The 26755-nt window shown below is 53.3% G+C and overlaps 1 protein-coding gene across 1 annotated transcript in view; it reads right to left on the bottom strand.

The window, feature by feature from the left end:
* Positions 1–167: 167 nt before the first annotated feature.
* LOC119111305 (disintegrin and metalloproteinase domain-containing protein 19-like) overlaps positions 168–26755 on the bottom strand; it is a 30918-nt gene continuing 4330 nt past the window's right edge. The window contains 13 exon segments of the mRNA XM_037235119.1: positions 168–228; positions 279–309; positions 312–447; positions 1606–1807; positions 3199–3371; positions 4044–4184; positions 5208–5367; positions 5578–5676; positions 6054–6169; positions 7469–7568; positions 13822–13991; positions 14386–14439; positions 14441–14548. Coding sequence (XP_037091014.1) covers positions 168–228; positions 279–309; positions 312–447; positions 1606–1807; positions 3199–3371; positions 4044–4184; positions 5208–5367; positions 5578–5676; positions 6054–6169; positions 7469–7568; positions 13822–13991; positions 14386–14439; positions 14441–14548 — 1551 coding nt within the window.

The following is a 26755-nucleotide window of genomic DNA, read 5'->3' on the forward strand; positions in this document are numbered from 1 at the left end:
ATCCCGACACCATCTTCAGTGTATGCCCCGAGCTATCCCGATACCATCTTCAGTGTATGCCCCGAGCTATCCCGATACCATCTTCAGTGTATGCCCGAGCTATCCCGATACCATCTTCAGTGTATGCCCCGAGCTATCCCGATACTATCTTCAGTGTATGCCCCGAGCTATCCCGACACCATCTCTCTGAGCCGATCAGTGTCCATCGCCTTCACTGTGCAGAGCCCCCTGCCCGGGCACTGCCGTCCGCCCGCTCACCGGAGCTGTCCAGGGCCGGCCCGCTGTCGACGCTGCCTCCTCTCCCGGCGACGAGCAGAACGGCGGCCCCCAGCCTTTGTCGCAGTGGCAGTGGCCGAGCGAGTTACACACGCCGTTCCCGCTACAGCCGTCCGCACAGAAGCCGTCCGTCACGGAAGCGACGGCCACACACCGCTGCTCCACACACATCTGGAGACGGGCACGCGGAGTTAGAGGTGGCGGCCACACACCGCTGCTCCACACGCATCTGGAGACGGGCACACGGAGTCAGAGGTGGCGGCCACACACCGCTGCTCCACACACATCTGGAGACGGGAACATAGAGTCAGAGGTGGCGGCCACACACCGCTGCTCCACACACATCTGGAGACGGGAACATAGAGTCAGAGGTGGCGGCCACACACCGCTGCTCCACACGCATCTGGAGACGGGCACACGGAGTCAGAGGTGGCGGCCACACACCGCTGCTCCACACACATCTGGAGACGGGAACATAGAGTCAGAGGTGGCGGCCACACACCGCTGCTCCACACACATCTGGAGACGGGAACATAGAGTCAGAGGTGACGGCCACACACCGCTGCTCCACACACATCTGGAGACGGGCACACGGAGTCAGAGGTGGCGGCCACACACCGCTGCTCCACACACATCTGGAGACGGGCACACGGAGTCAGAGGTGGCGGCCACACACCGCTGCTCCACACACATCTGGAGACGGGCACACGGAGTCAGAGGTGGCGGCCACACGCTGCTGCTCCACGCACATCTGGAGACGGGAACATAGAGTCAGAGGTGGCGGTCACAAGCAGCTGCTCCACACACACCTACAGATGGGTGCTTGGTCACTGAGGTGGCAGTTACACACTGCTCACAGAGGTGACAGTCACAGACCGCTCAGAGGCGCTGGCTATTTACCACTGCTCCATGCACATGTGAAGCCGGATACAAGCATTGTCGCAGGGGCGAGACTCACACAACACCGCCACACACCTTCTCCCTGCGGTCATAGTCTCTGACAGGGGTGACGGCCACACAACACCTGACAGCTTCCCCTCCGATCATAGTCCCCGACTTGGGTGACGGCTACACAACACCAGACAGCTTCCCCCGCGATCATAGTCCCCGACAGGGGTGACGGTCACACAACACCTGACAGCTTCCCCGCGATCATAGTCCCCGACAGGGGTGACGGTTACACAACTCCAGACACCTTCTCCCCGCAACCATAGTCCCTGAATGGAGCTGATTTCCACGGCACGGGCCTGGCCTCCCGGAGTCTGCGCCTGATAACGCCTCCCTCCGACCCCGACACTAGAGTCCGAGCCTCCGGCTGCGTGGGCTCACCTTCCTGTGTCCGCAGGGCGCGCCGTTCGGCACCAGTCCGGGGTCGCGCTCCCGCAGGCCCAGGTCAATCACAGCCGTGCGGCAGGGCAGCTCCTTGCCGCCGATGTTGATGAACGTGGCGGAGATGATGGCGGCCGACTCCAGGCCGAACTGCAGCCGGTCGTTCAGGTGCGCGCAGTGCAGCATGCCGCACATCACGTCCCTGGCAGCCGGCGCAAGGCGTCAGTGCTGTCACCCATGCCCATCTGGAGGAGCCCCGCGCGCTTGATGTCCGTTTCCTTCGACGGGTTTTGCTTCCGGGGCGGGCTCGAATGGATGTAATGAAAATATCACGCCGACTTCCGAACTCCAGCCAGAGGCACGATGTTTTAAAAATAATAATAAATAAGTTTTGTACATTTGCTTCTACCGATGTTTTCACTCTTTGTCTTTATTTAGCTTTTTATGACCCTTAGCTGTTTTACAGCAGAAGACCAACCGTACATTGAAAAAGCTACCAACCAGGGCTGACCCGTCTCTGGTAAAATGGACGAACGAGGTTAGGTCGCTGTGATTTGGGTCAAAACATCACCAGATCGCTAACTACCCACGTCCGTTTTCACATCGTTAGAATATCACTGGCTGACATCGAGAACGATCGCATCGCCGCCATGAACGATATCAAATGTGTAGCACGTCTGCGCACGGTATGTGCTGGAAGTACCGGGTGGCACAAGGCACTTCACCATGCTGAAAATGACAAACCCATCACTAAAACGGCCTTTCCAGGACGCATGTACGTAACATGGAGAAACTGCACCACGAAGCCTCTTACGCAACCGAGCAGGTCGTTGAACAGAATGACTCATAAAATTCCCGAATTTGTGGCCGTCACGCTTATCTTGCGCACACGGCTGAAAAAAGATACATTCCTACTTTACACGCAAGCAGCACGACTCGACACGAAGCGGACATTCACAACGCATCCCGTGCCTTGCTTTCGTCCGTCCACTAGTTCCAGTGACGGCGAGTCCACCGCCCGAAGAGTCACGCCCACAGCACCGCACACCACCACAGCGCGCCCACCTGCTGACCCTCAGTCTCCAACGACCCCGCCAATTACAGCAGCCACAGAACTCACTCAGTCTAGCAGCGCTGGTCTACCCCGCCTATTATAGCAGCCCCGGAACTCACTTAGTCTGGCAGTGCTGGTCTACCACGCCTATCGCAGCAGCCCCGGAGCTCACTCAGTCTGGCAGTGCTGGTCGACCCTGCCCATTACAGCAGCCCCGGAACTCAGTCTGGCAGTGCTGGTCCACCCTGCCCATTGCAGCAGCCCCGGAACTCACTCAGTCTGGCAGTGCTGGTCCACCCTGCCCATTGCAGCAGCCCCGGAACTCACTCAGTCTGGCAGTGCTGGTCGACCCTGCCCATTGCAGCAGCCCCGGAACTCACTCAGTCTGGCAGTGCTGGTCGACCCTGCCCATTACAGCAGCCCCGGAACTCACTCAGTCTGGCAGCGCTGGTCGACCCTGCCCATTGCAGCAGCCCCGGAACTCACTCAGTCTGGCAGCGCTGGTCGACCCTGCCCATTACAGCAGCCGCGGAACTCACTCAGTCTGGCAGCGCTGGTACGTCTGGTTGAGGCGGTCGAACCCGCAGTTGCCCAGTCGGTTGCCCTTGGAGTTCTGGTCGTAGCAGTTGTCGACCGAGTTCTTGCCGCTGGGGCCCCACAAAATGCGACACTGGTCCTCGCGCGTGCGACACACGCCGTCGTAGCAGTACGACTGCAACGTGAGCGCATGCCATGTCCGTGACTCGGCGAGGCGGTCCACGGCAGACCAGCGAGAGACGAGAACGGTCGCCGAGCCGGCGTTCAGGCGCAGCCACAGGCGGACGCTGCCGGCGCGTGGCCGGCCGGATCCCCGGTCCGGTCTCATCCCGGCGGGAGCGCTTCCGGGGCGGGGCACCGAATGGACGGAAGCACACTGGCAAGCCCCGTGCATCGGGGAAATGTTGGTGTATTTTACCAAAACAATGTGGGACAATCGGCTGTGACATATTGCAATAAGATAACCAGCGCAGTGACTAGCCCATGATGTAACTGGTGAATAACAAACATGCGAATGAGTACCGAAAGACATTTTCAAACCTAATCTCAGAAAAACATCACAGCCGCTAAGGAGCGCCGCTCGCTGACCAGCGAGAGCTAGCCTACCGCGGGCTATTAGGCGGCCGGTTCTCCTACCTGGCCACCGCTGCACATGGCAGGCCCTCCTACCTGGCCACTGCTGCAAACGGTCGGCACTCCTACCTGGCCACCGCTGCACATGGCAGACCCCCCCCCCCCCCCCGCCCCCTGGCCATCGCTGCACATGGCCAGCACTCCTACCTGGTCATCGCTGCACGCCCCCCTCCCCCTCCACCTGGCCACCGCTGCACGTGGCCGGCGGTCTTACCTGGCCACTGCTGCACGGCAGGCCGTTCTGTTTGTGCACGTCGTTGGGGCAGAACTCCGAGTCGCCCGTGCAGTACTCGGAGAGGTCACACTCGTGGCCAGCATCGCGGCACCGCGTCCCCGCCTTCTTCGGCCGGCACACCTGCATGTGAGGTCAAGTTAGGTCACACTCGTGGTTAATACCGCGCCCCGGCCTTCTTCGGCCCATAACCTGCATATCAGATAAGGTCAGGTCAGGTCAGGTCACACTTGTGGTCAACACCGCACCCCAGCCTTCTCAAGTCTGCGCACCTGTAAGCCAGGTCGGTCATCCTTTCAACAATACTTTGACACATCACGCTGGGGTTCACACCGGCCGGCCAGGCCGGTCAGGCCCGTCGAGCCAGGTCAAGTGTTTAGGCCGGGTCACATATTTAGGCCACAGCAGCTCAAGCCAGGTAACTTGTTCAAGCTAGACCAGCTCAAGCCAGGTCACATGCTCAGACCAGACCAGGTCCGGTAGGTGTCTGGCTAGCTCGAGTCAGACCAGTCCATACCACACCAGATCAGGCCAGGACAGGCCCGGTCAGCTCAGACCAGGTGACACCAGGCCATGTCAGGCTCCGCTGACAACAAAAGTAGCGCCAGTCCTTCACAGCACAGCACTGTTAGCTGAGGGCAGCACAGGTGGCAGCCCAGAGGGCGCCATCAAGGCATGCGCGCGGCGAGCCAACGACAGGTTACAGAGCTGAGCGGAACCAACTGAATCACCCGAACCTTTTGACAACCGCCCAAACCTGCGACAGTGCAGGACCTGGCGTGTTCAGTGTTGGCGCACCAGCCGCCACCCACCGTGAGGTCACAGCACTGTCCGGTGTCACTTCACACCCGCCCCGCCGTCCCCCCCCCCTCCCACCGTGAGGTCGCAGCACTGTCCGGTGTCACTTCCCACGCCCCCCCCCCCCCCCCACCGTGAGGTCACAACACTGTCCGGTGTCACTTCACACTCCCCCCCCCCCCCACTGTAAGATCACAGCACTGTCCGGTGTCACTTCACACCCGCCCCCTCCCCCCCACCACGAGATCACAGCACTGTCCGGTGTCACTTCACACCCTCCCCCCCCCCCCAAACCACGAGATCATAGCACTGTCCGGTGTCACTGCCCACCCCGCTTCCGTCACCCACCGTGAGGTCGCAGCACTGGCCGGTGCCGCAGGCGGCGCCGTCGCGCAGCATGCAGGTGGAGGCGTCGCAGCAGCGATTCTCGCAGGCGTGTGGCAGACCGCAGTCGCACTGTTCGCCCGGCTCCACGAACCCGTTCCCGCACACCGGAGACTCGTACAGGCTGACGGACGGGGGCGGGGCTGTCACGTGGCGAAGGGGGGGGGGGGGGGTCACGGTCGCGGGGCACGTGTCACGGAGCTTGTTTCCTCATAGGTAACGGGACAAGACCAGTTGGACCAGTCGGAGCAAGAGCCGCCGGCCGTCACCGGCTCTGGCAGACGGAGCGAGAGAGAAGCGCCTGTCGGTGCCGACCCACCCCGGACCATCTCACCTCGCCGGCTTGTTGCGCAGACAGTAGTCCATGCCGTGGCCGAACGCCTGCGTCAGGTAGTTGAGGCTGCACTGGCTCCAGTGGGTGGGACTCACCGAGCTGAGGAGCACACGGCTCGCGGTCACACCACATCAGCGGCCGGCGCAGGCGCCTCGCCGCACAGGCCGCCCATGGCCACCCACGCCTGCCAAAGGTCGCTCTGTGGCAGGGGCGGTGCGCTACACCGTCGCTACCGGCTTTCACTCAGCCACATGATAGCACATGAACCCCACGGGAGCCGTGGTCCGTAGACACGACGTCAGGACATCCGTCATACCCCGAATAGGTGAGGCACGAGACATGCGGAAGCGTCCGGCCAGTGGTGGGCTGCCGTCCCAGCGACATCTGTGAGAGGCCGCAAGGCCGGACCGTCCGCGCAGGACCTGCGGTGCTCAGCCTTCACGGCGACACCCGGACGCGGCTGGCCGCCGGCTCACCTCGACGACGGTGACATGATGCAGCGCTGCTCCTCGCATGCGCAGTCGTCCGTGTCGTGCTCCATGCCGAAGTTGTGGCCCATCTCGTGCGCCACGGTGGTCGCCACCAGCGACACCTGACGGAGGGGCGCGCGCGCGCGCGGCTGTCACAGCGGACGGGACGGCGGGTGGCGGCGCGGCGGTGTTCGCCGTATCATGCAAAAACGTGCCCACAGTTTCACACGCCGCTGCCCCCCCCCCCCCCCCCCCCCCCCGAGGCGCCGACCGCTGTCCCCGACACGGTCGCCACTGTCTCGGACAGTGCGCTCGCTTCACTGTCCCCGAGGCGGCGTTCACAGTTCACGACACGGTATTGGTCTTGGCTAGTGTTGTCCGATAGTGCCTTTGTCATGGTTAGTGTTCACAGCCCTAATAGGGCGTTTGTCTTGGCTGGTGTTCACAGCCTCTGATAATGTGTTTGTCTTGACTAGTGTTCACAGTCCCGAGAGTCTTTGTCTTGACTAGTGTTCACAGCCCTAATAGGGCGTTTGTCTTGGCTGGTGTTCACAGCCTTGATAATGTGTTTGTCTTGACTAGTGTTCACAGTCCCGATAGTCTTTGTCTTGACTAGTGTTCGCAGCCCTAATAGGGCGTTTGTTTTGGCTGGTGTTCACAGCCCCGATAGTGTTTGTCTTGGCTAGTGTTCATGGTCTCGGACAAGGCCTTCGACACCCCGCACACGGTATTTCCCGTTCCAGTCAGGAGCTACTACATACACGATGATCACAGAGTCTGCTGCCGACAACACAGTGACTGCGCTGCTGCCCCCGGCAGCCGGAGCTGACAGCATGTGACACGGGGCCAGTCCCGGCCCCGTCCAATCCCGGAACTGCGTCGCCTGGTCCGGGAGACAGGCCATTCCCCGCCCACCCCGCCCCAGCATGATCCCGGAACTACACTGCCTAGTCCGGGACATAATGTCAGTCCCCGTCCCGTCCGATCCCGGAGCCACACTGTCTGGTCTGGGAAACAGGGCCAGTATCCGCCCTGCACAGCATGTTTCCGGAGCTACACTGTCTGGTCCGGGAGACAGAGCCAGTCTCCGCCCCGCACAGCATGTTTCCGGAGCTACACTGTCTGGTCCGGGAGACAGAGCCAGTCTCCGCCCCGCACAGCATGTTTCCGGAGTTACACTGTCTGGTCCGGGAGACAGAGCCAGTCTCCGCCCCGCACAGCACGACCCCGGAGCTACACTGCCCGGTCCGGGATACAGGGCCAGTCCTCGCCCCGCCCCAGCATGATCCCGGAGCTCCACTGTCTGGTCCGGGACCTCGCCGCCTTACCACGTCACGCAGCGCCTGACAGGGATGAAGCGCAAGTCACCTCCCGAGCACGTCCCTGCCGCATGGCCCGGACGGGGGGGGGGGGGGGCGCACCTGTTTGGAGTGGTCCATGTTGACTCCGCCGCTGAACTCGAAGGTGCAGATGGGGCCCTTCAGAGCTTTGCCGACCACGCCTCCTTGAAACGAGATGCCCCTGCAGCCAAACCCATCAGCGAGTTAGCGGAGCCCCACAGGGCGGCTACCACTGGATGATCTCGCAGGAAACCTGAATTGACCAAACACCGGGGCCTTTCTGCGCCCCCCTGTAACGCCTCGCGCCAGAGCGCCCCCGTTCACAGCGTGTACATGGAAATGTGGTTGGGGAAGGAGTATGGTGAATGTCCGAAGACCTGACAGCTACCACGGTGGAGACTGAAAGCTCCAGCCAGGAGGTACATCAGCCAAAAACGTACTTCTCACGTGACCATGTTTCCACAGAGCTCAAAATAACACACACGTTTTTGCTCGCGGCGGTACCCTGACCTTGTGACGGACACCGTGGCCGGTGTGGGCCGATCTCGGCAGTCACAGAAATGTGAACTATCCTCGCCCCCGCCGCGTCCTTCAAGAGCTCACGGCAAGTCCCGTGGGCAACAAAGGGCCCATACTTTCGCTCCCGTCGTAAAACTGGTCTTGACACACGTCCTCGAAGAGGCCTAACAACCATCGTCATTACACGGCCAATACCACTATGGGCTGGAGCTCATGCTGGGAGGCGGGGGTCATCAGGAGCTCTGCTGTTTGAAAAATTGATGACCCTAGGTCAATTCCTTCGATGATAAATTCAGTCACGTGTGCTGCTGCAATTCGCCAGAATACGGACCTTCGCCGTCGCGATCTCAAGTAATGTAAAAGACAGGACCACCCAATTGACAGTAAAAGATGTCACCGTTGGTTATGCCGTGGCACAGTTTGATGACAGATGTCGCTGCTGGTTATGTTGTGACACAGTTTGACGACAGACGTCACTGTTGGTTATGTTGCGGCAGTTTGATGACAGACGTCGCTGCTGGTTATGTTGTGGAGCAGTTTGATGACAGACGTCACTACTGGTTATGTTGTGGCGCGGTTTGATGGCACACGTCAGCTACTGGTTATGTTGTGGCACAGTTTGATGGCAGACGTCGCTGTTGGTTATGTTGTGGCACAGTTTGATGACAGACGCCACTGTTGGTTATGCCGTGACACAGCTTGATAACAGACGTCACCACTGGTTATGTTGTGGCACAGTTTAATGACAGAGGTCACTGCTGAATATCCTGTAACACAGTTTGATGACAGGTCAATTCTTTCCACGTCAAATAATGCCACTGTGTTGGAATGAGTTCCGTTTGTCCACTTCCATGTGCCGTTATCGACCGTTCATCTGACCTTTAAGGCAGAGGGGTCGAAAACGAAAACGAAACTTTCAATCACGCGAATACGATGTGGAATCTTGGAGCTAAAATGTCTGTCCGGCAACAGCCAGCCAGTGAAGGGATACCGGGACAGAACACGCTGCCCAGGCCACATCCCTGAGTCAGCCAGTAAAGGGATAACGGGACAGAACACGTTGTCCAGGTCACATCCCTAAGTCAGCCAGTGAAGGGTAACGGGATAGAACACTCTGTCCAGGTCACATCCCTAAATCAGTTAGTGAAGGATAACGGGACTGAACACACCGTCCAGGTCACATCCCTAAATCAGTCAGTGAATGGATACCGGGACAGAACACGCTGTCCATCCCATATCCCTGTATCAGCCAGTGAAGGGATAACGGAAAAGAACACGCTGTTCAGGTCGCATCCTGAAATCAGTCAGTGAAGGATAACGGGACTGAACACGCTGTCCAGGTCACATCCCTAAATCAGCCAGTGAAGGGCTGCCGGGACAGAACACGCTGCTCAGGCCACATCCCTGAGCCAGCCAGTGAAGGGATACCGGGACAGAACACGCTGTCCAGGCCACATCCCTGAGCCAGCCAGCGAAAGATAATGGGACTGAACACGCTGTCCAGGCCATATCTCTAATACAAATGCTTCGTTTCGCCGCGACTCCATATCAGCAAACGGACAATGCGCTCCGAATCCGTGAACGTGCCCACTATTGCTGATCGTTTGTATGCAATGTGTCGATATAATTCATGGATTGGCGATATGCTGGACGCTCCACACGTTGTAAAATGCGAAAATCCAAACATCAGCAAACCAAACGCACACCCGTAGCCGTCAAATCACACAAATAGTCTGCAGGTGTAAGTATTTCTACATCAGATACTGGGTATCATCGAGTTATCAAAGCCACAAAGGCACATTTCGATGACAGTGAATGTACTGCAGTGGAGCACGGTGAGAAAAGCCGGGCATTTATGTGGACTGCGAAATCGGAGGCGTGTTGTATGAAGTCTTTCCTTCTTGGGGGTCGCAACAACAATGGGCTTTCGGTGGTCGCGACAAAATTAAACCTGAGTTTAACGAAGGATTCGGCATCTCCAGTTACTTAGCGTCACAATCCGTCTCTTCCACTGCCGCGGCGTGGCGAATAAGCAGGGTGACGTCCAGGCTCGAGCTCGCTTTCCGCACACACGGCCGTGGATGAACGGCCCGCAGCAGCGCCAGACCATCCACGTTTTGGCCGTTCCACATTTCTCAAAGTACAATCAACGAAGCCTCTTAAGCTAAATTCAGAACCATATTTACGGTGCATTCCACCCACCCTGCCCCTAGCACTAAACCCAGCGCAAAACATGCAATGCTCAGAAACAAACGCTTATCGCAAGAACATAGCGACCAACCCTCAACCAAACTCCACCCCATTCTGGCTCTGAATCAGACCGAGCGACCCGTCATCGAGCGCCGTCTGCTATTCGCGACGCGACGTGTGCACCGCCCTGACCATGAGTCCAGCGGGAGCAGCGGGGCGGCCGTGCTTACCGCAGCGTAAACAGACGGGCCGACGACAGCCGGACGCGACTCGGCCCGGCCGCGGAGAAAGGTGCGGCCAGCCGGCACGGCCACGGTCGGACCGGCCGCTCACGCTCAACCCCGACTGTGGACGGCTCGTATGCGGCTTTGAAAGACGCGCGCGTGATTCAGACTGGGGTGACGCTCTCCTCGCTCGAACTCTAAGCTGTACTTGACTGGGCTGGAGCAAGGTCTGTTTTTAGGATTAAGCCAGAGCCTTTTCACTGGATGGATTTGCGGTTCAGCAGTGCCGCTCAACAATGCCTGTTGCGTAAGCCATCAGTCCACTGCACGATCGGGGAAGTCTCGGATGACGGCACAATTCTGATGTAGCAAGCTTTATGCGGTGCAGTGCCCGGCACGGTTCATCCCACCCTCTGACGTCACCTGACCCTTAGCGGAGCTGCTGCCGCCGGTTACGGGCCTCCCCAGTCAGCAGCAATAGTGAGCTCCGAGAACGACTCGAAACAACATTGCCACGGACGGGGGCGTCGGGAAGGCAGGCGCCGCAACCAACTGAGCCATCGGAACGGACTGCCCATGTGACCAGCCACGGACCATGTAACGTAAAGAATCACTGGCACATCACAGCTGATACCGGTGGTCGGCTGGGGCAGACTTCATACGGAGGCGACAAAGGGACGATCACGTAGCCCGCGATGACGTCACTCAAACATGGCGAACCAAAACGTCGGCATCGATCGCTCGCAGCATGGTGCAAACATTTGACAGTGTTGACTAACCAACCCCAAAGCGGCCTTGCCAACGCCGAGCCGAAGCCCTGTGTCTGGCAGTACTGACTAACCAACCGTATGGTGGCATCTGCCAGTGTTGCCTAACCAACTGTGAAAAGGCATCTAACAGTGTTGGCAAACCAACCGTGAAGTGGCCTCTGACAGTGTTGACAAACCAGCCCCGAAGTGGCTTCCGAGCCAGCCGACCACCGAGAAGTGGCCTACGCCGAGCCGCAGCCGTGTGACGCCTCTGATTTCAGTGAGCCCTGACGTTGGCCGGCGCCGGGCACGGTCTCCCCTGGCAGCGGCCGGCCGGGAGTGCGCAGCTGATCGGCAGCCGTCCCAGCCCGGCCCACACGCCGGCGCCCCGCCGTCCGTGCGGTTCGGTGCGCTCGCCACCCACAGAGGCAGAGCAGCTCTCAGCGCGGCGCTCCGCTGCGACGGTCGAGACAGTCGAACTGCGCGGCCGCCGCGAGATAGCAGTCACGCCGCCTGACCGCGCACTGTCAACCAACCCGCGGCACATGTGCACAGACGCCCCACGTGGCCGTGCCGCAGCGCGAGTAGGCGACGCGCTGTCGGGCAGATCTTGCTGAGCGGACAGACGGCCTTTTCCCCCGATCATTGGCCAGTGATCGCATCACCAGCACACTCGCACTGCGGCGACATAGCACGGCCCGCTGGCCCCAGCTGAACGCAGTCCCACCATATATATAGCCCGCTCGCCGTCGGCCGAGCACAAGTCGACGCCCACTCACACCGCCCGTTCGTCCCGGGTTGAAAAAAGCCGTCATGACAGGCACGGGCGAGCACGTAATGTACGAGCACCCGGCTACCGTCACGCAAAGAAGCACCTGTTACGTCATCTGCACGTCACGTGCTCATGAAATACAGCTCCGAGAGTGGAGGGGTATGTATGCTCACTGCGTGGACCAGGCGCACTTTGCCGCAAAGGTCGCTGTATCCCCGGAAGCGTTCTCTACACGGACGCCCGCAGGTGGCCGGCACGAGCGGTTCTCTGAACAGGTTTAGTGCCGGCTGACCCCGCCTGCCGGCCTGCCGGACCGAAACCGAGCGCCATGCACTGACCAAACTGGGCCCGGCACTGCTGCGCTCGACACACGCCGACCCGAATCGGCAACGTAACGGAACATGCCGAGCGGCCACTCAGCACCTTTCAAGGGAAGGGTGGTGGGAAGTTCACAGCTTACAGAGGGGGAAGCTCACAGCTCACAGAGGTACTGAACCGGCCAATACACGATGACGTCGAAAAAGTAAGTCCGTACTTCCTTCAGCCATGGAGAGCCTGAGACGGCAACGTGTCGACATAGCCGACTGTCGCAGTGAAAGTCCTGATGCACTTAAGTCATCAGTATTAATTAGCGGTCTGTTTGTTGACGCACGTAATCACTCATTAGTAACACAGCACGGTGGGCAGCTAAATCAACAAGCGGACACAGCGCGACACGACCGCACCAGAGGACGGACGGCGGACCCCCGGCAGGCACGACCGCACCAGAGGACGGACAGCGGACCCCCGGCAGATACGACCGCACCAGAGGACGGACAGCAGACCCCCGGCAGACGCGACCGCACCAGAGGACGGACAGCGGACCCCCGGCAGACACGACCGCACCAGAGGACGGACAGCGGACCCCCGGCAGGACACGACCGCACCAGAGGACGGACAGCGGACCCCCGCAGACACGACCGCACCAGAGGACGGGACAGCGGATCCCCGGCAGACACGACCGCACCAGAGACGGACAGCGGATCCCCGGCAGACACGACCGCACCAGAGGACGGACAGCGGACCCCCGGCAGGCACGACCGCACCACAGGACGGACAGCGGACCCCCGGCAGACACGACCACACCAGAGGACGGACAGCGGACCCCCGGCGGACACGACCGCACCAGAGGACGGACAGCGGATTTCCGGCCGGCACGACCGCATCAGAGGACGGACAGCGGACCCCCGGCAGACAAGACCGCACCAGAGGACGGACAGCGGACCCCCGGCAGACACGACTGCATCAGAGGACGGACAGCGGACCTCCGGTAAGTTGCTCGTGAACGCCAGATAACTTCGAACCCTATATCCGGTATGTGGCTGTGCATATCAAGAATAGTGCAAATACGTTGAAATTTCTCAGTCAAACTCGTAATCATGGTTTAGCTGAAAATGACACGGTCGATTCCAATTGCTATTAATCTTTACGGCTGCGCCAAGTCGTGCAAACACCAGTTACTCCAAAATAAACATGCTTCAAGCCTTCACGCACCACACAGCTTCAGATGTGCCCCTGTAGCTAACAAAGCATGCAAAAATAACGGCAGTCCCCGCTCAAAGCATAGCAACTCCATGAGCCCTTGGTGACGATGAATCAGAGCAAACACAACAAGCAGCAATTAGCCAGCTGCGCTGGGAGCAAGGCGAACGAGTCCGACTCTGGCTGGAGACTTACGTCAACAACTGGTCAACCACGTCCGACTCTGACTGCACACTTACGTCAACAGCTGGTCGGCCGCGTCCGACTCTGGCCGCAGACTAAGGTCAACAGCTGGTCGGCCGCGTCCGACTCTGGCCGCAGACTAAGGTCAACAGCTGGTCGGCCGCGTCCGACTCTGGCCGCAGACTAAGGTCAACAGCTGGTCGGCCGCGTCCGACTCTGGCTGGAGACTTACGTCAACAGCTGGTCAGCCACGTCCGACTCTAGCTGCAGACTTACGTCAACAGCTGGGCGTTGTCATTGGGCATGGCGGTGGCCAGCCGCTTGCGTCGGTAGTGCAGGAAGCTCGTGAGCGTGGTGTCGCCGTTCTCCGAGAGCGTGATCTCGTCAAACTCGGTCCACACCTCGACGCCGACCAGCGCCACGAAGATGTTGAGCGGCGCGTACAGCTGCCGGCACCACAACCGCGTCACGGGCCGAGTCACGGGTCAACACGGGTCAACACGGGTCATCACGGGTCAACCGCGTCACGGGCCGCACTCGCGGAGGGCAATCGGACACGACGCGGCGCCCCCTGGTCCCAGACTGTGTGCGTGTCTGTGCTGCGGTCCCGTGAGAACACCGTTAACCCGTACATGCGCAATACATGGTCACAAAGACCGACTTTGCACCACAGCCACTGTGAAAAAGGGAAAATCACCGCTCCACAGCTACTAAACTACTTCATTTTGCACTGTCGTACAGGAATGACTGACTATCAGACCCCCCCCCCCCCCCCCCCCAGGTCTTTCTCTTCATCAGCTCGCCTCTCGCGCGGCCTGGTGCACCTCCGGGGTCACTCACCGAGTTGACGATGTTGGCGATCTGCTTGGTGCGATGCACGGTGGCCTTGAGATCAGTCGTCGTGCTCGTGGAACACCTCCTGGTCCACCACCAGCACCAGCTCGACGTAACGTGACTTGCGGTTGGCGTTGTACGGCCCGCGCGGCGCCGTCTCCCGCTTGATCTGTCGGCGATGCGACCGGTCAGCGGAGGGAAGCGAACCTGTACACACGCCGAGACAAGACCCGCGCAGCACCGACGCAAGACCTCAGTCCCTTCGCAAGGTCACTTGTGTTTTTGTCGCGCCTCAAGTGAACCGAAACTCAAGCGTGTGTATCCTGAATAACACTTCACCGCGAAGACAGCGACATGCATCTCAGGAGGGGAGGGAGACCGAAACGGCATAGCACGCGTGATCTCCGCCGTATTTCGCTATGACCAGCATGCAGGCACTGAGCACGACGGCGTGTCGGCCCCGGGTGGACACGGCTCGGACGCCAGCCCGGTAGGTCCAGTCGGACGCGCGTCCGGCCTGCTCACCCTGTGCGCTGCGTGACCCGCCGCATGGGGCCGATGCCCCGCGGGCCCGGCGACGCCGCAGGTCCGGTTCTGAATCAGATCGTCCTCCCGGTACAAATAATGTTGTCCATCCGCACCCGGCGACACGAACAGCGTCCGATTCCCATCGAACACAAGACCGCTGTAAACACGAAAACGTTCACATACCACGCGCGAGGCGTATGGGAGTGACCTAGCCGTCCCTGGTACCGATCGCTTCTCCGGTGTCTCACGACGATCAATGAAACGGCAAAAACACTAACTGCACTAAACTCGAATGTCGTTGTTAGTACGCCGATACCATAAATGGCCAATTTGAAGAAGCGACACGTGACGCCGAAAATATATCCAAGCACGTGAGAAGCATGAGCGTCATCAGACCCCACACACCTAATTCCATCGCAGGTAGACAGGGCGACTGAGGAGACTTCGCTGCCACGAACCAAGCCTGAGTAATAGCAGTTGTCATCCTCCTGCAATCAAAACGCATTCTGCGTCAGACTCTAGCCCTGACGAATGGAGACTCTGGCCCCCACGAGTCGTGGCCAAAATCGGGTTATCCAAGCAAGCATGCGGAGCTGAAATGGCACCGTGTCAGTGGAGTGATCAAGATTTGACCCCCGGGCGGGGGGAGGGGGTACATCGGGTCTTGAGGGCCTTCAACGAAACGGGCACTTCCTAAGGGCTCTTCCTAAGGGCTCTTTTTCATTCGAAGGTCTTCCTCGATTCGGGATCCTGTTTCGGTGCGTCGGGAGCTGCTTTTTGTGTTTTAATATTCCCACGAGCGTTTTAAAATGACAAAAAGCAGAAGGGGCCCCGCGACGTCCACGAAGGGAGGAGGTGGGAGGGGAGGATGAAGACACGACACCAAAAGCCCTCCTCTCCCATGCCACGGGTTATTGACCCCAGTATTTCGCCACATCGTGATCAGGGTTTACGGAATGAGTCTCCGCGTCGTAACAATGTCCACAACTACGGGCGGTAACCACGTACGGCTTGGTGGGACAACGCAAGCAGATACAATAAAAAACATTCTCACGATTAATGCCCGCTTGTCAGACACAAGAGTCCCGTTGCGTTGATACCGCAGGAGGGCATTCCTGCTCACCACGTGCCTGGAAGAAACAAAACCATCACATCAATAGGATGCAGTGTTGAAACAAGTCTTACACGATTGACGGTTGCATGGGTTGAGTCCAGGCATTGATACAGCATTATTTCTCACCTATTCAACTGGAGATCAAGAAGGTAGTCCCTACCAAGAGCCTCAAACGCTATTGTAACACCAGGCACATGTCCATTCTGAAAACAAGAAATGATGATCATAAAATCAGCAGTGTCCATGCACCAACATCAATGCAGACAGTATGCAAATGTCACCAGACATATGCCTGGATCCAACTGAAATACGGCAGATCCAACAGAAATCTTCAACGAAAATAGCAGTCCACGTTCTGAAGGTTCCTTTCACAAAATTAGGAACTCTGAATCTCAAAGGATTACTTGACAAATTTTCAGAACAGACCCCCAATCGCATAGACTCTTGAACATATTAGCAAATGTACCCTGATCCCGAAAGACCTGGGATCGAGGATTCCCAGATCTGATCCTTACCATCCATATCTGGGATCTGCGCACATGTCTGACGCTGCATACATAATTGTCCCATAATGCAATTTTTTCTTTTGAACCTTGGATATTTCATTACTTCAGCAGAATGAACCGCAAAAAAACACTAATTCATTCAGTTACAAACTACTTACCCGCTCCTTTGTTGATGATATATCTCTCTTACTCCGACCATGAATAATCTTGGGCTTTATCACAGCGTGCGACTTGAAACTTGGATCAGGTGTATTGCCTGATAAGCAGTCATGGTAACATCATCAACACAGGGTTCCGAATATGCGTCTACGTCTATAAACCTGCAAGTCACTATCGTATTCATCCACCATGCATAATGGTGTTAAGTGGGGTGACAATACCAAATCGGAAGCTATCTTTCTATAGCACTTGTCCAGTGCAGCCAATGTGTGTGATAAAACACCAGTGAAAAAAACACCGAAGTCTTCATGGGCGGCTGAGGGACGCCCGCTGTAGCTAGCACCAAACAGCGTCCAGCGCACGGGCCAAAGCGGTACTATGTATGATATATGATATATGATATATATGATATATGATACTTTATATGATACAAAGCGATATTTCGGGAAATAACGCCTCCAAATTATTTGCGAATTAAATTCTCACGATCATCAGGTGTACTGGGACGCAGATTTCACCAGTACAACTTTCAGGCCGGTCTTTCATTTAACTTGATAACTACAACATTAACAATATGCCGCACTGAAATCTGAACTGTTTGTGCCTGTGGTCTTTAACCGCCAATCTGTTCCGATTATCACTCTGAAAATTGCTCGGGTAAAATCAACGGTCCGGGCAGCCCTGCGCGCGTGAGAACTGACTTCGTAGTTTGATATCTAGCGGCGTCCGGGGTTTCCCAAACTGTCGCAAGCTTTAATACTATAACCATAGAAAACTATGGGACACTATGTGAAAAGTAGGACCTTAAGCTCAAAACAGGCAACTCGGGTGAGCGCATGGGACTCTCAGCCATACATTTTTCTGTCCAGTTTTGAGCTTGGCAACACCATGAACAGCACAGATTCCAGGGCCATCGCAGATTTTTGTGTTTCTGAACACGTTAATCCGTTCAGAGGAGCGACCTGAAAACCGCACAGGTGAGCCCAGAATATCCGAGACCGTAGGATTGAATCGGTTTCACCATATGGAAGCATTCTTTCTCGATTCACCCTGTTTTTCGGCCACCCGGCACTCAGTGTTTGCTGCCGCATCCAAAGCCAGCAGCCTATGGAAACCGCAACGCCGAGCCACAAAGGTTTTGCATCCAAAGATTGACATCGGGCGCACTTGTATGTTGCACAAATGGCCTGCCATTTCTATTTGCTATTGCTTTATATACTGGTGCAACTGGACAACATGACCATAAAACAAGCTAATTCAGTAGTTGCTGGCAGAATTGGATGTCATGACTGTAAAACAACTAATTGAATAGCTCAATGTCAGATAATGTATTGTTTGATGATCGGAACAGCGTTTCATATCTAGACTCCATAAAAGACAGCAAGCAATGATTCTTTGGTTCCACATTGTCTTTTCACATTTTGCACATCTCATTGGTTGACACTGCAACATTGCATGGAAGCTGATAGCCCTTTTGAGTCAGATGGTGCATATCCAATGAAGTGACACTGCAATATTGCATGGGAACTGATGTGTTGCAAGCAAGTGATAGATTACAGCAGCATGGAGGTTATTTGACATGGTCTCACAACTATGAACCACCCATGATGGGAGTGGGATAGCTGATAATCAGAAAATTTATATCCAATCACTTGTGCAATCCGTCATCAATCGTCCGTCCGGTAGCTCAGTTGGTTAGAGCGCCTGCCTTCCGATCCACCCACCCGTGGCGGGGTGGGTTCGAGTCGCTTTAGGGCGCTCGCTACTTGTCCTTGACAGGTATGGCCTGCGGTCGGTGGCAGCGGTCGCGCTAAAGGTCAGTTGACGTCAGAGGGCAGGACGGACCGTGCCGAGCATTGCGGCACGTTAAGCTTTCGCCACCAAACTCTGCCGTTGACATGGAATTGCGCGATCGGATGGTAGGGGTCAGGGCTCACACAACAAGCACTGCTTAGGGTGAGCTCTGATCCCAGAAATCCATCCATTCAAAGGGTTCGGATCAAATCTTTAAAAAAAAATCCAACAATATTTTAACAAGACCTTTAGACAGAAAAAGCTTCAGTTGCTTATGTGATAAATATCATAAGTACAGTGATAGAAAGAGTATGCAAAAAGCACAACACATTATGGCACAATGTACAGTTTCTGTAATCAGCCAATGCATCATGAACAGCTGATACTCATAAATTGAACAGGACTTCACATCCCACTGAACTCCTCACCACAAATATGATGCATTCTTTGTAGTGGGTGATACAAAAGTGAGGATGCAGGCAAACTTGATACCAATGAGATTGATGTAGAGTTAAAACATACCTTTAAAAGTCCATGATCCAGCACATGACTGGCACAGCCAGACAAGGGATAGCAGATGCAACACTTCATATGCAATCATTTGATGACTTATCAGTTGCTTAAACTATGAAAAGCCTCTATGAACAGTGCATGACCATAAAGCAACTCCTCTTCATGTAAACAACACCCTGAAATGGAAGAATGCAGATTTGTAACAAATGTGTGCACTTTGACCATCTATGCTATATATTGGTGGGAATAATATCCATATGCCATTAAAATCATTAAAATAGCCATACCACATGGTCAGACAGCTTTGCAATGTCACCAGATGTGACAGGAAGGAACCATACCTATTTTACAGGGGCTGTTGGGAATGCTGCTGAACCTCCAAACTGCTAAACTGCTGCATAAGGGCCTAAATACAACCCCAACATAAAGACCCTGCTGTTGGCCAGCATCAGCTGGCTCACGACTGAGTGGCAGCTGGCTCCAGCATTCCCTGCATTTCACATCATAGAGAGGGAGGGGAGCAGGGTACACAGGGTGGCTGCATGATAGCAGGACAGGTGCCTGTTGTACCAGTGTGTCTGCAATGAGTCCACATGTGCATCGTGAAATGCTCAAAGCACCCGCATTGTGTGGACCTGGTAAAGATACAACACTATCACATTGATATCAGGGATGAAAGCTCTCAGCTTCTAGTTATTCAGCCAGGGGTACAGTTTCACAACATATGAGGGGGGCAGTGTGCAACATGATGCAATATTTATTCAAAATGCCAACATAAGGGTTTCTCCCTAGATAAAACCCACTTCCTTCCCAAAGCTGAAGGGGGTTTCAGCCTCACTCACTGAAAATATAAAGCTTCACCTTTGTGTTCAGCACCATTCAATAACTCTTTTGCCAAGTTATCAACCTTCAATACCTGAGAGGCATGCTGAAGTGATTTTACATAGAACGTGTTCATTACACCGTCAGTACGCTGTGTTTCGCAGTGAGCTTATGATAGCAGGTGTGATCATAAACATTTACTAGTGGTTGTGGCTGCTGGCTTTTGTCCTTCCCTGAGAGAGGAAATTTTATCCCTATTAGTTTTTTCTCTTTGAACATTTTGTCCTCCAAGTTTTGGATTTTCTGATTAAGCTTCTATTAATGTCAGCTTTTTGTATGCCAGAATTTTCTGTTTAACTTTCTTCTATTCATTTTTCATCACATTAAAATATTTTTGGGGTTCCCCTAAGGCTATCTTTACAGTATAAGTGATTATAATCACAGTAACTATAAAAGTAGAAAAAAAACATATGCATCCTTTTCAGATTGATGACATCTTGGTTTCAAAGCATTGCCTGAAAAGACAATCTGCATATATTCAATTGGACTTTTCTTTCAAGTTCAAAACAGCTATTTTTAATGAGGGCTCAACTGTATCATCCTAGGTTACCTTCCACCAGATTATGAGGGCAAGAAAAAGTGTGCATTGACTTACAGCTATTTTACATACTTAAGTATGCTTTTGAGATAACCATGCAATCTAACATTCCATGGGCATGAGATGGTCTCCCTTTAAGGTTCTCAAATGTGAAGAATGTATGTGCTTTTCTGCCCACACAGCACATCACATAACTTAATTGTTTTAGGTAGACTGAAATGGTAGATCCAGCTACACTGCATAATCAAAATGTTCCAGCAATGCAACTTTGCCCAAAGGCAGTACCTTTCTTTCTTTTGCATGTAATGTGCATGTGATGAACATGTGCATATAATAGATCAATTCAGACCTGACTGGTCAAATATTAATGGCTAGTCATAAATCTTCTGGGTTCTAAAACACAATCAACATAAGATCTGCCATATATTATTACTATTGCTATAAATAATTGCTTTACTTTGCCATAAGCCATTGCTTATAACTATTGCTATTAACTATTACCAACTACCTATTATCAGTTATCTATTACCAGTTAGCTATTTGCTACTATCTACCACTTTTCTTCCAGGGATAATCAAGCCTACATGTATGTTATCACAACATCAGTAAGTTTCTAAGAAAAGGAGAGCCTGACAAGATGAGTTAACAAATGGAGCTAACAAGCTTATCAGTTTCTGCACAACTTAATTGACAGCTTGTTTGACACATGGATTGAATGGCTTGCCTCATGATTAAACACACCACATGTCTGGATTAGTGTGTGTGGGGACAGGAGGGGGGGGGGGGGAGAATAAGCAGTTGAAGTATCAGCTCTAGATGCAGATACCTGTAATCTTCCTAAATGGTTTGGCAACAGCAACAAAACAAAATTTCAGGGAGTGGGGGGGGGGGAAGGACATAATGAATGATTGGTGAACTTCATGTATGACAGAAAGTTGCAGATCTGTTCCTGGATGTGAGCTATCAGTCACCCACAGCTCGAGCACCCACCAGAAGGTAAATGTCACCTGATGCAACTCACACCAATGGAAAAAACCAATGGCATAGTAAGGATCACATGGTGACAAATAAGCTTTCTCCCTAATACATCTGTGGTCGGTTTAAGCCTACAAGTTCGAACTTTGGCTTTTGCCCAAGCTCAGCGTATTATTCCCAGAGGAACATTGCAATCTCCTTGAGATAGAAAAACAATAGCTATACATACCGCATAAGCTAGGAGACGATCGAAATAAATCTTAGACAACACAAAAAAATCCACTCGCACACTGCACCCCTACACCCAATCTGAACCACACAAGCGCTAAGCGCATCAATTGCTACACGCACCCAGCACACGAGACCCCAACACGGACTGAATGGATGAATCACTGGCCAGTTGCGCAAGGTCGCTGCGAAGATGTTCGTGCGATTTCCTCCGAGTTTGTTGGTTTTAATATCGATAATGATCTTGAAGGCTCCTAGGTCAAAACTGCGGCCTGCAAAGGTTTAGAAAAGTTTTTGTTGAAACTTACCTATCAATGAAACAAATAATCATTTTTTTATTGAAAAAGCTGATTTTATTAGGCTTTTAAGCTCTAAAATTGTCAAAAAGAAGTTATGAAATTACGTAATGTTATAATGAACACAATATCGATATCAAAATCGGACGCAAGCGAGAAAGGGTATGGCTGTTGGTACATGATTCACAACAAATTGGATAATGGTTTTTTTTTGAAGCTACTAAGAATTATTCAGCATAGCTACAGTGTGACATTGTCCTTATCAAGAGCAAATCCGCTGTGAAGACCGAGATATCTGTAGCAAATGATGGAGCAGCCGAACACGGTCAGGTGCTTAAGTGTTTCACCTCTCAAGGAATCACATGTCTTAATTTTCAATATTGTGTCTGTTGTGATTCAACACATGTAGATAAAATACACCAAAGGAAGATATGTTATCCTTTGTTATCGATAGCTAACAACCTATCGATGTAAAATATGTTTCAACAGCTGACAACATCAACCAAACAAACGCTCTTACGAATATGGCGCACTAGCTACAGTCAATTCAGCTAAAATACTTGTACAGTATTTTACTTGAAGCATTATGATCCATAGGTGTAAGATATAGCTTCAGCTGTCTAAAATGTGCTGATAGCCCCAAACGTTGAACTGGTGCTGTACCCACATCTCTGCACCAAATTTAAGGGAGCATCAGGCCTGGTTTATTTTGCTTTTATTTTCGTAGCTTTGTGATTGGATTGATCAGAGATCCTACCTCTCTGTATGTTCTTTGTTTTCTTTGTCTTTTTGAGTGACTTGTTCCGAAGGTCTGTTTGTGGAAGTAAGTTTCTTTATGTTCTTTTAGATATCAGTGCAAAGAGCAATGGACATAGTGGGATATGTTGTGTGCGCGACTCATTGCTTTTATTGCGATGATCCTGTTTTGTTGTTTCCCCTCTTTTAACGGATGTTGTCGCTGGCTGGTACACGTTACTAAAAGGGTCCAAAAAGGGAGCGTGTTACACGCGTCCAAAAAGGGAGCGTGTAGATCGACTCGTGAGTCAATATACTGAAAACGGTCCTCTTGTGTAAATCACGTCGGATCCGAGTCGATTTACACACAACTGCACTACTGTGTAAATTGAGTCAGATTTATGACGTCACGTTTGCGCGTACGCACTCGCCGTTTGTGACCGTATCTGCGTCAACGCGCGGTTTTGAATGCCGGGCCGTGTTGAGGGGCGGGTGTGGGTAGGTGCGGTGCGCCAGCCACGAGGATTGAAGGTATGTGCTTATTGTGCGTGCATGAAGGTATGTGCATACCGAATCGAGTCAAGCTGCCAAGTTACAGCTGGGAATGATTCAGTGTCTTTTTCAAACTTTAGCATTGACAAGCAGATATCTTGTAAGCAAGGTACACAATTGTAACAAAACACAAGTGACCAAAAACAGCTATTTATCAATTTTACAAACTTTGGGCAAACAGCAGCTGTGTTTGAAAAGCAAATTTGGGTCTAGTGAGGTAAGAAAACATGTTACTGGAGAGGTTAGCTTCATCAACATGTATTTCAGAACCCACTAAGGCCAGAATGCAAATAATAAACCTGATTGGTTGTTGTTGAGCTGTTCACATGCTCTTTGCATGCATGTTAACTTATTTAAAAACAGAGTTTGGATCATATATATATATATATATATATATATATATATATATATATATATATATATATAAGAAAATATGCTAGCAAACATGCAGACCTTATCAGTTTGTTTTCATAACCTATCAAGGTTGAAAATTGGATTGACTCCTCTCAATGCCCTTGTTTGTCTAATATTATTACTTAATGTCTTGACCAGCCTCTGCAGTGGTAAAAAAGCTGACTGTGTGCTCAGTGATCCCTGCATTATACATCAGTTGTTGAGCTAAACTAGGCTGTAAACATTGTATGTGGTGTGCCACCTCGATAACTTTTTCATATAGCACTGATGGTCTGGCTCCGATCTCCGCCCCTGATAGTCTAATGTAGTACTCCTGCCATCTGGCACCCCAGCCCCTGGTGTTTTAGATCAGAAGTCCCAATGTTGTGTTATGGTGAGCCCTTTGCTGGCTTGGGAGGCTGTGTTACAAGCTAGGAAGCCCTGTACTGGGTCGATGATGATGATGATTTGGGCTTTGGGGCGCACCGACTACGTTGGTCATATGGCGCCCATAACCTACTTTTTATCTAACAGTTGCCTGAAAAAGCGGGGAGATAAGGTTTGGTTCGATAGATGGCATGAAATTGTACGTCTTCGAGATAACTAAAAATGTGACCGTCATGTACTGAGCTGGAATCGTCTCCCAACATACCACAGATCGTAGGACGCAAGGACCCAGATCCAAAATGACGCAAACGTTCCAAGGCGAGGTGGGCACAATCTATCAAGACATGTCGTACGGTGTAACGATCCCCGCAGCGAGGACACCGCGGTTGGTCTTCCCCGCATAACAGGTATCGGTGCGTTGCGTATGTGTGGCCTATTCTCAGCCGGCAAAGCGTCACTTCCTCCCGCCTCACCCTACGAGAGCTGGACGCCCATGGCCCCAACCGGGGCTTTATCTCTCTCAGTTTATTGGCAGCATGCACTTCCCAATTCGTTTGCCACTGCTTCAACATAAAGGCGGATACCGCTGCACACAGGTCGTTAGCGGGGACTGTCATAGTAAGGATGTCAGATGCGTGTGTGGCACGCCTTGCTGCGGCATCAGCTACTTAATTACCCGATATGCCAACGTGGCTCCAGCAGAATACTACCTCTGCTTCCCGGATCGCGACAGTGTAGTAAGAAGAGTTAAAATGTTCTGAACGATGAAATATGATGAATCTAAATCTTGCAGTGCCATCAGGCTACTAAAAGAGTCCGATAAAACCAAGTGTTGGTCGCCACTGTCAACTTCAATGAAATGGAGTGTTTTAAGAATGGCTATTAGCTCGGATGTGAAGACCGATGCGTGACCATTTCAAGCAAAAGACCGTGTAACAGGACCTTGAACAAAAGCAGCATCCAACACCGGCATCCGCTTTCGAACCGTCCGTGTAGGTCTTCTTGTGATCCGGGTACGACGCGATCAGCTCCAAAGACCTCAGCCGAAACTCATCCGGAGACACCCGCCCCTTCGCGAAATGGGAAAGTGAGACATCCACCGCTGATGGGTAGAGCCTCCAAGGAGGGGTCTCAGGAATTTCCCAACGGATCACATGCCGTGTGCGAATACCACATTCTTGTAAAAGTACGAGCATCCTCACACAGAAATGTGCGATCCGATGTACTGTCCCAGTCAGAGACATGCGTATTGTGCGGCGGGAGAAGACCCACTTGTACATTGGGTGATTGGTACATTGGAACTGTGCCAACTTACAGGCGTATCTCATGCCTAATATTTTTATCCTAGTGGACAAAGGGGGCTCGTGGGCCTCAGCAAGGAGGCTCGCTGTCGGAGAGGTCCTGAATGCACCTGTTGCGATACGCAAGGCAGTGTGATGTGTGGTGTCCAATGAGCGCTTTACTGACTCACAAGCGCCGTCATAAACAAAGGAAGCATAGTCGAGTTTGGATCTGATAAGAGAGCGATAGAAGAGCAAAAGCGTTTTCCTGTCCGCACCATATGACGTGCGAGCAATGCACTTTAGGACATTCAGGGTTTTAAAACACTTGGCTTGCAACGCCTTTATATGGTCTTTATAAGTAAGGCGACGATCCAGTTGCACGCCTAGAAAACGGACCACGGAATAAAATGGGGTAGCTTCGCCATACAATCGGATCGCCACATCCTGGCAGTGACCACGACGGCGACAAAAGTGCGCACCCGCCGTTTTCAACGTGGAGAAACGAAAACCATTCAGCGTGGCCCACCTCTCCAGACGTGCTACAGCCAGCTGCAACTGACGTTCCATCGCTGAGGTCAGAGAAGAGCTGCACCAGATTGCAAGATCGTCGACGAACAACGAGCGACCAATGGACAGAGGCAATGCATTTCCGACGTCATTGATCATGAGCGCAAGAAGCGCGACACTTAAAACGCCACCCTGGGGCACACCGCTCCGTTGTAAAAAGCGATCAGAAAACTGATGACCAACACGGACGCGAAAAAAACGTTCTGCTAAGGAGTTCTGTAAAAAATAGCCCATGTTACCACGAATACCGTGCTTAAAAGCCCTCATAAGTATACCGTGTCGCCATATGGTATCATAAGCGCCCTCTATGTCAAAGAAGGCAGCTCCCACATGGCGACGCTGTTTAAAAGCAGCACGGACAACAGTGTCCAAGGTAAGAAGATGGTCCAGCGTGCTACGGTGTTTCCTAAAACCACACTGAGAATCAGTTAAAATGGCTTGTTTCTCTAAAAACCACGAAAGACGTCCATTGACGAGTCTCTCCATCAGCTTCCACAGTGATGATGTAAGAGAGATGGGCCTGTAGTGAAACGGATCTTTACTGCTTTTACCTGGCTTTAAAAGGGGTACTACAACAGCTTCTCGCCAAATGTTCGGAAATTCGCCTCGTTCCCAAAGACGATTAAAAATGGCCAAAAGAACGCCCAGTACGCAGATGGGCAAATGTCGAATCATGTCGTTATGAATCTCGTCAGGACCCTCTGATACGCTCCGAAGCCTGCTAACAGCTGCCCTCAGTTCCACCATTGTAAACGGTTCGTTGTAGGCAAGGTGTACAGAGGTGGAAAAGTCCTCTAGACTTGCCTCACAACGCGCCTCATGGGCCAGGAACTGGGGATCAACGCTACCGCCTCCACACCGTTCCGCAAGCGCACGGCCGATCTCGTTGGCGACGTCAGCAAGGTGTAAAATGTCCTGCCCACCAA

The sequence above is a fragment of the Pollicipes pollicipes genome, unplaced genomic scaffold (assembly GCF_011947565.3).
Source record: "Pollicipes pollicipes isolate AB1234 unplaced genomic scaffold, Ppol_2.1 Scaffold_7261;HRSCAF=8764_pilon_pilon_pilon, whole genome shotgun sequence".
Classification (NCBI taxonomy): domain Eukaryota; kingdom Metazoa; phylum Arthropoda; class Thecostraca; order Pollicipedomorpha; family Pollicipedidae; genus Pollicipes; species Pollicipes pollicipes.